General features: G+C 43.0%; 1 protein-coding gene across 1 annotated transcript in view; it reads right to left on the bottom strand.

The window, feature by feature from the left end:
• The window catches only part of sox6 (SRY-box transcription factor 6), a 109,897-nt gene that overhangs the window by 89,217 nt on the left and 6,236 nt on the right, over window positions 1-14,444 (bottom strand). Inside the window, exon 2 of the mRNA XM_069671211.1 lies at window positions 12,756-12,806. Within this exon, the coding sequence (XP_069527312.1) occupies window positions 12,756-12,790 (35 nt within the window). The 5' untranslated portion in view covers window positions 12,791-12,806. The remainder of the gene's footprint in view (window positions 1-12,755; window positions 12,807-14,444) is intronic.

Raw genomic sequence — 14,444 nt, 5'->3', positions numbered from 1 at the left:
ATTTAAAAACAGGTAAATCAGAGAAGGAGATTCCTACGACTATTTCTCTTTTTGCCGATCAGATTTAGTGACACAAATTGATTTAAATCTCTTAAACCTCAGCTGACAAAGTAATTACACATAATGATATTAAAATATAGTAAATGGTTGGGAAAATACAGATTTTCCAACAAGGTAGCCGACTGTACAGCCACTGGAGAGTCGTCTAAATGAATTTGTTTAAATTGTTCCTCCATTATTGTTGACCTTCCCTTGCAAAAAGTCAACTCAATTACGGCTCCACTTCATCCTCTCTTCACACTCTCTCCTGATGCCTTCTCTATTAGAAGCTGCCACAGTTACCACAGCTAAAACCCACACTCAGATGATAGCCGCCCAGAGCAAATTAAGCCAGCCACCTGAAGTGCACACTTTACATATTGAGCAGAGCATTGATAATTACTTTGCAGGGTAAATTATTTGCAATAATATGCTGCTAGAAGAACTGCCTTGTCTCTCACTTTAAACACTTGTGCAGCTGCCATGACAGCGTGCTCGGTGTCCTTGCCCCCCATGCAAGGCAAAGGCAGATGCAGGTGTGAGAGCGCTTAAGTGTCCCTGTCTGTCTACTCAGGAAGGGTCGATGAGCACTCACACACTGAATCCCTCGTTGCCTCCTCCTGCCCTACCTCCTCCTCCCTCTCCTCCCCCTCCTCCCTCTCCTTCGGTCCCCTGTGCCATTGGCCCTTTTCCTGATCCCAGGACACAAGCTCAGAGCTGGATGGCATAACAGCCTCTCAGTTCCCCAGGACACACACAAGTTCACTCATGCGTACGCTTTCACAAATGAAGGATGGTCGTCACAAAAAAAAAAATTCACTCCTGGCCTCTTTATCTGGACTGGCACAATTCTTTACAAAGAAATTATCCACAAGAAGAGCAACCCGGAAGATTTGGGTCAAACACTGAGAAAAAAACGGCAGCAGGACAACAACTTAAGCAGCCTCCCTCATCGGCCAAACAGCTCCCTGTCTGAGAGGAGGGAAAAATCATAGACAAGAAAAGCTTCTCTTTGTTTTACCCTCTTTCTTTCTTTCTTTCTCTTTTTCTCCAGGCCTGCTGGAGGATGGAGTTCCCAAAGAGCCCTCTGTTGTTGCTGCTGCTGCTGCTACTTCTGCACTTAAGCAAACCTCACAGCGAGTCCAGCCATCAACCAACACAACCCTATTTGCTGAGCAACAGTGGAGCTTTGTGGCTCGCCTCATAGTTGACAGTAAGTTATGAGCCCTTTGTAAGCAGGAGAAGGAAAACAGAGATCGGAATTTGGCAGGAACATAATAATACAGAATTCTCCTGTTCATGGAACCTGAAATTTTCACGGAAACAATCGAGCATTGTTGAAGGGAAGAAAAGCAACGGTGACAGATGAAATATAGAGTGGGGCCCCCTTTTTTGTTAAACAGTAAACAAAGCGCTATTCATGGCCAGGTCCATTCTGTCATTTATAAAGATAACTTCTTCTGTGCTCTGGAGAATTTGCAGCAAACGGCTGCGCTTCAACAAATCGAGTGTAACATCTCTCACAGGCGCCAGAAAAGTGAGTTGAGGAGGCGGCTGGAGGGTGCCAGAGAGAAGTGAAGGGACGCATCCCGAGTTACCAAAGAGATGCACAATAAGTCTATAGGGGAGCAGAGACATGTGAAAAGGCAGGGGAAGTTAGAGGGAAAAAAAATGTTACAATGTTACACTTTTGGCCAAATAGAGAAGGACAAAGGCTAATTATGGAGGAGGAATTTTGCAGACGAGGAAAAAACATGAGTGGCTGTGAATGCTTTATGAAAGTGGGGAGGGGGTTATTGTACTGTATGGCAGGGGAACTGTGGGCCTCAGTCTTTTGGTCTTGCCATCATGAGGTCATCATTGGCAACATTAATGCCCAGCAGAACTCGGGTTGGTACAACTGCCGTCGGTTTGGACATCTGGAATGCCGACAAACAGTGGCCCACTTTCTCTGTCACTGTCCTTTGCTCCTTTCTTGTTTCCAAATGTAAAACAAGCTCTGGTCACTTAATTGGCAAATTTGCGGGGAAGAAAAGCAATCTTGTTCCCATACATAGATTTCCGAGCAGGGTGGAAAAAATGAGAAAATTACCTCCAACACTGTCGTAATTAAGCCGCTCTGTTGTTATTCGAGGGGCCGAGAGGACAACAGCTCATTAGCTACAGTTAGACCCACCTCTACTGCTTCACTTTTTGTCCTTTTCTGTTTCACATTCTGAATAAATTAATGCTATTCACCGAGCAGTCTCGCACAAGGGAAGGCACACAAATGTCTCTCCCCTTGTGACAACTGGACTTCTTTTCCCTCTTTGTCTTTGGGTCCTTGTGTGGGTTTTTTTTTTTTAAAGGACTGTGAGAAGAAGAAGGGCCGGGGTAGAATTGGGGAGGGGAGAGAGAGTAGCTGCGTTTCATGTGACACGTCAATTGGAAAATCAAAACAGGGGTAGTTCATTTGCTCCACCCAGATGAGGCCATGTAGCCGAGCCATGATGAATAGGGGTCAGGCAAGCCACACCTCAAAGATTTATGATTAAGGCTTATTATGTTGGGAAACTGACATTGATTGCTGATTTAAACCACTGAAACCAATTAATTTGCCAGTGCTGAATAGAAAGCATGGTCAACAGTGTGTGTCATTCTGACAGGTCGGACGGGAAGAAGCCGACGAGCAAAAGTGAAGGACTAAATGAACGGCTGGCACCCGGCTCTGTTTGGAGGTGGTTAAAAGTTACCTTCGGTGATTGACAGCTGATACAAAAAAAGAGAGAGAGCGGAGAAAAATGAGATCTGAGGAGCAAAAAGCAGAAACCCCAGCCACTGATCTGAGTAATTGCCCCAAAATTTGGTTCAGAGAAGACATGTACAAGCTGCTGTTTTAGCAATGCTAAGATGGTTTCATTCATGGGCCGGCACTGAGAGAACCTGAGTAAATGAATGTGAAACATAGCCCTAATAAAATCAGAGAGCTGACAGACATGGCTGAACAGAAAAATGTGCTGTACGTCCGCTCCGGGGGAGCGGGCACTGTAGAGGATTAGACGCTAGAAACTGAGAATGCCTCAGTGGCCGGATGCTAACCATGTGTCTGACCACTCATACTGCGCTTCAACTCTCATGCATTTGTGCAGAGCGCTGCATGAAAAGACCCGGAATTAAAAGTGATACACATAACACAATCTTTAACTGTGCTGTCCTCACAACAGACGCCACATGCTGCTCGGTTGCATGTTATTGCTCCCTGTGGCTGTCAGGGAAGCTTGTGTTTACCTTCCCCTCTGTTAGTTCCTCCTTTATTCTATTCTCGCTCAGAGGACACATGCATCATGACAGTGCTTCAAAATGAAATCATTAACTAAATTGCTTTCTTAAAAAGCCACAAGTGTGCGGCAGGATTTGTGTGTGTGTGTGTGTTTGGCTGTGGGCCACGGGCCTCTGGTTCCCAGGCAGCCTCTGCCCCGGCTCTGTTGTGGTTCCCTGCCACCGCACTCATTATGCTCAGCCTCAGCGCAGCACAGCACGTCGCAGGGCTGCGGCTCGCCTCGCCTCGCTCACTGGGCTAGTAGGAAATAATCTGGTAATCTCAAACTACTCCTCCATTTCAGCTGGGGCCCCTTTTACACAAAGAGAGCCTTTGTCCCGAAACGTTTATGACCACCCTTTGAATCTCAATCAGGGAATCAATCAAAAACACATTAAACAAATATGGTTTTATATTTGATGTTAGAAGCTTTCAGGGAATGTTCTGTGGAGCTGACCTACGAGTTTATACTGGAACAACAGTTCATGCTGTGACTTGTCAAAATGCTAAGAAACTTAAATAGAAGGGAAAATATCCACATGAGCCTCAAATATCTATGAAAATAAATGTTAAGTACAGTAAAATATCTCTATATATATGACATTTACACACAGAAGCACCCTTAGAGAAATGCACAAATAGACATTATGTAAGAAACCAAATCTGAAAACAACTTTCTGGACACTTTATCAATCTGCCCGAGATAGATTTCAATAAACAAAGCAAACAGAATGAAAGGCAAATACAGAGTGAAGGCCAGACAAATATTTGATAAGAGGAGAGTGACTGTAGCTGAGCTGTACACACACACACACACACACCTCAGTCCTAACTGTCTATCTGCTCTGCTCTGAAGGTAGCAGATGTGTCTTTCACAGCCTGCAGAGTGTGTAACCAATCTGCAAACAATAGCTGGAACTTCACAAAGGTCGCTGCACTTGCAGCACACATTTTACAGTTCAGGGCAGTCACTCGCACTCCCTCTAATTTTCTTTCTCTTCCGACCAGTGAAAAGCATTTAACATTGAACACAAGAGCAAATAGATTGTGTTTTCTGTTTGTGTGTGCGCCCACTATAATGCTGTTTGAGCTCCTGCGTAAGCCCCTTAACAAAGTTGAAGTCACCTTTGTGACCCCGTGTTAAGCTAACAGTTGCTGTAAACATGTTCAATCCTATTAACCTCATAATATACAAGGGACCGGGTACAGGGGAAGTGCCATGTGCTAAGAGCCCGCTCTGAGTCTTAATTACAACAGACAGCCATGACAGTGAAAAAGATCCAGCATCAGCCATGCCTCTAATACCTGCGACTGTGACCACAGGATGTGGGCCAACAAAAGAAGCAGGCATTTCACAACACAGCAGATCGCCTCTGTTTTGATACTGTTAAGTCGATTTAAGCCCTAGTGTGATAAATGATTTAAATCACAAAAATATACTTCTTATGAATAAACAAAAAACTAATGATGAAATGCGCCCAATTTAGAAAAGGTCTTTTCGCTCTTGACTCCAGGCTGAGCATGAAGTGGTGTCAGGTGCGTGGAGCACCCAGCAGGAAAGGAAAAAGACCTCTGCTATGTAAAAAAACACAAAACGCTTCTTCAAATGCAAAAATGGAATCAATTAAGTTTATATCCCAAAAATGACATACATATTTGTTATCATTATTAGCAGAACTTGTTGAGGCTGAGGAAGTCTAAATACTCAAAACACAGTCAGGCAGACAGTTGATAACAAGACATGAGTTAAGAGGATGTAGCTGTTTTGCATGAATCCATCAACTTGCTGGGTGTGGGCAAAAAGGCCCCCAGAGTATCTTACTGAATGAACACCCAATGCATCAAGAAATCTGCATATATAAGTCTATGCAATGTATATGACTTATTATGCAACAAATAGAACAAAATACAGGCTTGATTAAAAATGGCACACGAGTAAGAAATGCAAAAAACAATGAGGACAGAATAGCAAACCACACGTAAGAGTGAAACCAAATCGCTACACGTTCAGGCTGTTTGTGTTTGTGATATTTGCATTGGTTGTTGGTCTGAAGCACACTCTTACACGTGCGGTTTGTCCTTTGGCGGCACAGGTATGATACAATCACTAGTGTGCCCCATGAGATCATTTCCTCTGCGACAATAAAGTGTCACCACATCCCACAAAAACTTCTAAAATATAAAATTATCAACCTCTCTTCAGCAATTAAAGAAGTCACAAGTATCTTCTTCTATATTTGGTTTGTCTAATTATCAGTGGTACTTATTAGATTAAGTGTGTGCTGCATATAACAGTCCCTGCATGATATGATTTAAGCTATTTGTTTGTCTGTGTGTTTGAGATCATGTTGTGCAGACGCTGTTGTCAGCAGGGCAGCCCTCCAGCATCACACGGCTATAAATGGCAGCTACCTCACTACGGCTCAGGCTAAAAATACAGGACCCGCTTTCTTCCGTTTCCCTGTATTCTCAATTGTGTGTGAAACTTTAGCCGTAAGAGTAGCTTTATGTGGAAAAAAATGAGTATTGGTTTTGGACCTGTTGAAGAGCCTATAACAAATCCCTGCGTTTTGACAGCAGAATGCAGAAATTACAGCAGGAGAGACCTTTTTCTCTGCACTCGCGAGCCAGGTTTTAAGAAGGCTCTCTAAAAGCTATCAAAAGTTTCAGAATTTCCCACAACCCGCTCCTGTGGGTGTGCCTGTAAAGTGCTTCACTCCCTGCTCTCGAAAAACTCTAAGGGATTGCATCATGGGACGGGGTGTAAGACGATGGTAGCAACATACTGTAACATGGAGGAAATACCTCATGTTGGTTGATTCATAAACACCTTGTGCACTGGCTGGCTGGTCGCTCACACGGCTCTGTGCTGTGCTGGTTGTAATGGTAGAGCTGCACTGTGCCCGGTGCCAAATCCCTACACTGGTGCGGCTCAGGAGCGCACACATTCACAGACACACACACAGATTATAGCACGGCCCTGTTTTAATTGAGCCCCGGGCTTTGTGGCGTCTGTTATCTCTGACTAATAGCATACATCGGCCCTCTCTCATTATCAGAGTGGGTCTTTATCAGAGACCCTTGTTTGATACAGTTAGAGTCGATGCATTATGAACCGCACACCAAGAGTCAACAGTGATCTGCATATTCAATAACTTCCGTAATTATATGCGCAATTCATCAGATGGGATGTGATTGCAGGGGAAGTGGAATAGAGTGGAATAGAGAGGAGCAGAGAGGTCTGATTCCTGGAGGACTAAAATCTAATCACAAAACTAACATGATAATTGAAATCTAAATTGAAAGGCTTAGCTCTCAGGGAGAGTGTGTCAGGCACGGAGTGTAGAGGCGCTGGTTAGAGTTAGAGAGAGGAATACTGGTTGTAAAAATAAGATTGAAACTGATGTAGCACACAAGCCAGCAACAATACACGTATGAACACTTAGGTCTGCTTTGCAGCAATATTATAACAAGCTCACAAATGTGTTCCCGTTAGCAGAGGTGCTGGCAGTAAGAAGGAGCATTGAACAGCCTGATGAAATTATGTTTTTTTATATATTTCTGTCACTTTAATGCACATTTCAAAATACCCATTGACTCATAAAACAAACTACATCGAAACCATCCGTTAAAAGCAGTTTCCATTAGCGATCTGATTCAATTAGTGAGCGTCTTCGCTTATTTCAGCGACAAAAACAGCTCATCATTTAAAAGCACTCTATTATTTGTAACCATATACGAACACGTCAGGGCGTGTCATAAGAAATCAAGGGAAAATGTATTCCTTATTTTCCCATACACTCATAACCTGGTGCTGGAGGGTGTGCGTCAGGGGGCGTTCAATATCGCCTCAATATTCCACATCGTCACCTTCATCCGTCTTTGCTAGAGTAGACTCTGCTGCTCGGCCTTTTAATTCCTAATTTTCAAGAGGTGACTGAAGTAAATACTTCAACAGTCATGTGAAAAGGGTCCTGCATGTTCAGCTGTTACAGCACAAATACAGAAATTGATGGACGGAATATTAAAGTGTCTGCCCTCAGTTTTGGAGGTGTTCCTTTCTTTAACACTTGAATATCAGTGTCTTATTTTCCATTTATTTAAGTTAAACATCATCATAACTAACAGTTTTCCTTGTATGTGCATCCTCATATATAAAGTCTTGTGTCAGGACGTCGCACTGAACTAAAGCTGTCCTCCATTTCACCTCAAAGCCTGCGCTGTCCTCACATTCTCCTCTCATGTTTTACACCCAGCGAACGCAATCCAGAGTAAGACCTGCAGGAAAGAGACAGTCCCCCCCTCCCTCCCTCCCTCTTCTCACTGCTGTCCCTCCCACCCACAGGATTCATATTCATCCCTCAATAACGTTTAATTAGTAATGCCAAATTCATTAACCTGTACTGCTGTTCTGCTGGCCTCAGCCATAAATTAGCTTAATGTGAGCAGACGTATTGCAGCTGTAATAAGGGACATAAAACTCAAAGAGAAACACATACTGTTCCTCCATAGTCATGGATCATATTAAGTCAGCAGTGTTTTAGTGCCGGAGGGTTTCTGTTCGGTGTCGCAGCTCTTAAGCAGCTCTTTACTTTAAGTCTGTCAAACATTATTTTAGTAATGCTTTAGAAGATGTTTAATGCTGGTGGAAATATAAAGAACATCATAGAGATGACTCATGACAACCAGCTTTCTGATCCTCAAGAGTTTCACTTAAATACATATAATATCATGGAGTGTTTAATGGGAGCGAGAACTGCAGAAAAATGCAGTTGTGTGATGCTCAGTGTAAGGCGACGCTGCACTGGTTAAATATGAAGCTGTTTTTTAACATCCATGTAAGAGTTCATGTTGTTTCCAGCGGAGCCGAGGTGCCAGAACTCGATGCACACTTTGGTTTCATCAGTAAAAAAGATGCAAGAGACAATTCCAACAGCTTCTGACAGCTCCGCCTAATTGGTCCAACTCTTTGCCATCTTGTTTGTGTTTATTTAATCAGCTGAGGGAATGTGTACATTTTGGCTGTGGGGCATGTTACCGCCTTTATCACGAGGAGACATGTTAGCAGCAGCCCTTTCTGTCAATCTTGTTTTCCTTTAAAATCTGTTAAATGGACAAAGTCGAGGTTGCGTTTCCTTCGCAGACAATCTGATTCAGGAAACAACGCGCTATTGTGAAAACCTCGAACGACCTTCGCTGTCCTAGGATTACACGTTGACCTTCCTGCTCCTCTATCCCCCAGTGATCTCGCCTAACAACTCGCACCAGAGAGCCTATTAGGCCTGGATCCCACTTTGTTGTTAAAAAGGGTCTTGTCCTTTCAGCACACTCACTTCCTCGCTTTCTGTTTTTTCAAGCATAGGTGGTGGAGGAACACAAGTTCATTGTTCCCCTCGCAGATGGAAGTTGGAGTTACCAGGGTAACAGCTCTAATCCTCCTTTTTTACCACTTTTTTCGTATTAACAGCCTATCGAGTGCTACCTTTTAAGTCACAGGCGAGAGCGCTCGCTCACTTTTAATTAGCTATGATTCTGTTTGCCAGGAGACAGCATGATGAGCTAATCGAAATTTACGAAATAATGACGTACTGCGAGCAGCTACTCCTTTCTTCCTGAGGCCTGCTCCAAGAATAACAATAATGAGGCCATTATCGAGGATTGCACTTTAAAACGCTGCCCTGCCACCAAAACAGAGCACATAATTGTTCTGGTGTTTTCCATACAATCAACAACCCATTGTTGATGACTTGAGAACTACGGGAGCAAAGAATGGGGGCCATAATGATTGGTCTGTGCTGCCATGAAGATCCTGTACAAAGTGTCCACTGAGGAGGGACCTCGATAGACTACTGATTTGCTTGTGAGAGCTCCAGATGAAGACAACTGTCTGGCTTTGTAAAAAAAAATGTCCTTTCTGCTTTTTGTCTGTCTTGCCGCTCAAATAGCCCCCAAGCTGCATTAGAGAAGAAGCATTCATTTGGTGAAAGACTGGGAGTCACACAGGCTCATGTGAAGGGCCACAGAGTTGCTGAGAGAATGGGCGTTTATATAACCTCCATTTCATTTTAAGAAATATAACTGATCTCCAGCAGAGGATAAGATAACAAAGAATAACCAACATTAACCTCCAGTGCTTCCATACATATATCTAAAAAGTCAATGTAGTTCACTGGACATGTATGTCAACCCAGCTTTATCTAACATGTCAACGTAACTCAATTAGATAATTGCATATCTGTGCTCCAAAACTAACTTCATTAAAAGCCCAGCCCGGCCATTTGGGAATGAACATAATCCCAGAGAGAGAATGATGATAAATAGAGCGCTGCAAATACAATATTTTCTCTAAAGTTCCACGCCTAAACTTACTGCGTGCGAGCTCGGCAGGTTTGCACAAACACGGCGGTGCACCTATTAGCTGTGCTCCATTGTAAAGGAGAGACAGAGAGAGAGAGAGAGAGACAGAGCTCGAGGGCAGGAAAATGCTAAGTGGGCCCCTTAGCCTAGTCAACCTTCAGTGGGTTTCATTTATCTTCATCTTGTTAGACTAAATTAATTAACAATCTCAATGTTACACACTTTCTCCTTTCATTACATCAAATAATGGCAGAAATGTAGGGGGAGGTCCTGCCCACTGGGAGCAGACAGAGACTGAAGACATCTCTCTCTCTCTCTCTCTCTCTCTCTCTCTCTCGCTCCCTCCCTCCCTCCTCTGTGTTCACGTCTCTGTATTCTCTCTTCCTTCCCCTTTCTCTCTCACACTCACTCTCATTTTCTCAGTCCCTTTGATACACAAACAAAAACCTGTTAAACGTCTCGCATAAACACATGAAAGATTTATCTAAAATGAAAACACATCTTTGCAACAAAGAGAAAAAGTGTGCGGCTTGCCATCGCATGCACTTGAATAGTTTGCATTGCCGTTTGTAAACTGTAGTTCTGAAAACTTTTGTCTTTGTTTTGGGAATTTTAAACAGACTGGCAGTATTTTAATACAACAGTACAAAGGCTTTGACTTGTACATAAAACATGCAGTTCAGACTTTCCCATCACATATAAAGAGTGTGATGTATTTTTCATGTTGGCTGTGTATCAGGTGCCATTAGGAAGCTCTTTTACAGCCATTAAAACTAAATGTACTGTATGCATGACTCAAACCCAAACTCATGACTCATTACAATAAAGAAAGGCCCATCCGGTGTGCAACTGAGATACGTGTTAGAGTATAAAAAGTCAATAACATCTGCACATTGGAGCAGAAATGTACAAGCATGTTTAAAAAGCCCCCTCTGACCTATTTCAGCTGCTTGAGAAAAGATACAGGGATTCCTCACTGGAGGAATGTCTAACTGCCACATCCATCCCCTGTTTCTATCCTTTTCTCCCCTTTCACCCCCTCCCCCCACCCCGCAGCCCACTCCAGGACACAAGTCTTATCAAGCAAAAGGGCTAACCCTGAGGCAAAGCCTGCCTTTAATCTTGGCCTGATTGTTGTGGCCTCCAATCTGCAGCCAGCGTGCGTGATATCTCTCCGCTCGCGCTTCTCCTTTAATTAAAACCGACATTGACAGAAGGATGTGGATTAGCGGCGCAATAATGTGTTTACTTAGAATAATCGCCGTGTTTTCTCACAGCTATGAGAACAAAAGGAAATTGTTGAGAGGGCAGCCGAGGGTCAAAGGTCATGTTACTTTTTTTCTGTCCTTACTGTCCTTTTGAATGTGGACATTTCTCTGTATTTATTATTTATGCATGCTTTTGCCAGACCTTTTCACTACACCACCCCATAGCAGCTACAGTATACTGCACTTTTTAAGTGCAGTTGGTTATTCGCCAATCTGGTTTCGACAGGTGCTGGGAGCCAAATATTCTCATTCGATTTGTCAGATTATTCAAAAAACAAAAGCGGAAATAAGCATCGGCAGTGCACTTTTAACACGCGGTACGCCTCAATAATTACTTTCAAACTGTATCAGATAAAACACATCAAACAGATTGGTACCATGCCATGAGAGACAAAACAGATAGTAAGTATATAGACTCACTGGCCACATTGGGGTACCATCTAATGCAGTTGAACACAACAGCACTGCCGTGAATTCTGCTTTTATGAAGTTTGTTGACTTTTGTTTTGTTGACAGAAGTGTGTAAATTCAATGAGGTTTATTACTGAGGCCGTAGTTAAAGGTGGTGTTGTACTGAATTAAATTATATTACCAATTATGACCTTAACGCTGAAGTATCATTGAATTAACACCTCTATGACAGCTTAGAAAAAAAGCCTGTACATTACAGGCAACATAAAAGCAAATCTTATGGCTGAGCTGGTGTTTTGGATTACATTAGACTTTTCAGGTGTACTTAATGCAGTGGCTGGTGAGTGTATAAGATTTATAAATATATTAAATAGATTTCTTTCAATTTGTTGATCATATAAAGAGATAAAAAGAAACTGTTTCACTTAATAGTCCTATAAATGCAGGACTTGTATTTTATGTTATATTTTAAATCATTACATTTGTAAGATAAATAATATAGAAGTTAATGAATGAACTATGTTCCTAATTGAATTCCTGAAGGACATCCTGACTAGCTAGCGTAATAGCATCAAATTGTCCTTTCTTTTTAAAATGCCCCCAACAGTTCTGAGAGAGAGAGGGAGAAAAAAATGCTGTTAATTTAATCAAATAAGTGACCTTTTGAAAAAGAAATCAAAGAGGATTCATTAGCTTTAGTAAAGTTTGGCTGACAGCAGCTTTGAAAGGCAGATGCTGCTGCTGTGGCTTCTAATGAGCCAGCCCTAATTAGGGAGCAACACTGGAGCCTAGAGAAGGTGGTTGACTAGGAAAGGAGCCAATGGTAAATACACTCTCTTATTTACTTCCTCTGTGTGTAATGACAGCACACATTTTTAATTAGAATCACAGGAAGGGTAAAGACAAAAATGTAAATCTTTATGGTAGGTTGAATACAAACACAGAACACAACAGGAAACAACATCACAAGATAGTAACTGCCTCACCCCAGCGTCCCTGATTAGGGGGGTTAGTGAGGGGAGGGGGGAGTGGTCAGACAAAAGCATGCTGGGTAAAGACACAGAAAGCCTGATCTGCAGTTAAAGGGAGAGGAAGGGGAGAAAAAGGGGGACGGCTCATCTGCATGTCTCCCTTAAGTTGTTGATGTCTGCCATCAGGGTGAGCATGCCAGTCAGCCACACACACACACTACATGAACACAATCATAACACACAGCTTGGGTAAATATGTCAGAATCCATGTTAGACATTGTTCAAATATACGGACACACACACACACACACAGAAGAGGACAAAGTCTAAAGTTAACAATGTGTCAGAAAAGCTTAACCCCTGTTAGCCCGGCCCGTGATCCTAAATGGCAACAACAGAAATGAAACTAACCTCAGTAAAAAGCTGCTACGAAGAAAGCCCTCCATGTCAGCGTGTGGGGTTCTGGCAGGAGAAATCACAGAGAACCATTTTCACTATGAAACGAGTGATAATCAAGAAGAAGAAGAAGAAGAAAGAGAGGAGGGAAAGGGAGAGAAAAAAGAAAAACACAGAGCATACATCTTCCTCCTATAATAAGGCATGTCTTTAATTAAAGCAGAAATATGGCTACCAACCCATCCTCTCTTTTTATGAACTGACATCATTAATTATACCTCTTTCCATCGAGGGAGTGGATTTGCATACAACATCGGTTTGCACTGGGAGCCTGATGATATGTTTGCATCAAATAAACTCTGCCTACTGATCTCTATACGGGCTTTTTCCACGGCCGTGCGCGGATATATACATGTACATCCAGCGCTGTAACCACAGCAGCCTCAGCCTGTTTCAGAGTAGCCAACGGTGGTCCAGCTGCAGCCCATGTGTGGCGATGGGTGCTGTGGCTTCTGGGAGCCCGGCCGCAGGGGGCCCAAGCTGGGACTCGCAGCGTCAATGAGGCAAAGGGATGTGGTCATGATGTCACCACTTGTAGGGGTCGTTCAGAAGCCTTAGCCGCAAAGTAGCGGAGGCACATGGCTAAAAATGACTTACGACAGGTTTCCATTATCCGATGTTATTGGTCTGTATGAGATACAGTTTTATTGTGTTAAGATTGGTTGAGGATTGATTAGGGTTTCCATGTGCTTGGTTTTAAGTGGTAAAAAATGAGCAGTGATTCGTGAGTGGAACTTTTCTCTGCGGCTGAAATTTAAACGTCTTTCAGATCCATAAAAAAATAGCCTGATAAAGATGTTCAGCCACAGAATTACAGCTGGGATATGTTGCAAAATATTTTCAGCGTTATAACAAAATCATTTCACCTCAACATTTCATCACTCCACCATCATTTTATTCAATTTCATAACTTTGCGTCCAAGAGCTTTAAGTCTGCAGATCAAAATTCCTGCTGTGAAAATCACAGCTTTCAACACAAGTGGAAAGAAAAACAGTCATTTTAAAACATCTCTGTGTAATACTCCCTCATGCACATCATAAAGAAAAACAGAATGTAACAGCAAATGACAGCCCTTAAACACCTTAAGTTTTAGTGACATGGGTGTAATTTGGCGTTTTCTCCCCTTGCTCTTGTGGCTTATGAGACAAAGCCTCTGAGAGAATGGAAAGAATGAGCCGGGCCCAAGGACACTGTGCCTTTCAGTCTGGCCAGCACTTAGCAAGGCAGCGGATCCACGAGGCCCAGAGGGCTCAGCCGAGACTTTTCTCACAATAAGGTGTCTGGGGAGGCGGGAGTGGCATAGCTAGGGGCGCTGCAGCTCTGCTCTTTTCTGCACTCAGCTGGGCCCAGCGCACATAATACCATCACCACGGCACAGCACACCATGCCAGTGACAACGTGAGAAAACAACCGTCAAACAGTGCAGAGCAGATCAAGCGTGTCTCCTCACTTCTCTGAGTGCAAAAAGCACACATACTCTGAGGCAGGCGCACACAGACGAAAACAATCAGGAACACAAATTCGCTCTGAACTTACAGCACATGCAAACAAATTCTACTACACATCTACATACTGCAAAGCCTAGTTAGGAATTAGGAAGAGGTTTGGTGCAGATCTTTACAACAGAGCTTTCTTTTTTTAAT

The sequence above is a fragment of the Semicossyphus pulcher genome, unplaced genomic scaffold, assembly GCF_022749685.1.
Source record: "Semicossyphus pulcher isolate SPU_LCO1_2020_fin unplaced genomic scaffold, fSemPul1.0.p SCAF_1, whole genome shotgun sequence".
NCBI classification, from domain to species: domain Eukaryota; kingdom Metazoa; phylum Chordata; class Actinopteri; order Labriformes; family Labridae; genus Semicossyphus; species Semicossyphus pulcher.
This window is presented reverse-complemented; position numbering and strand designations above follow the sequence as displayed.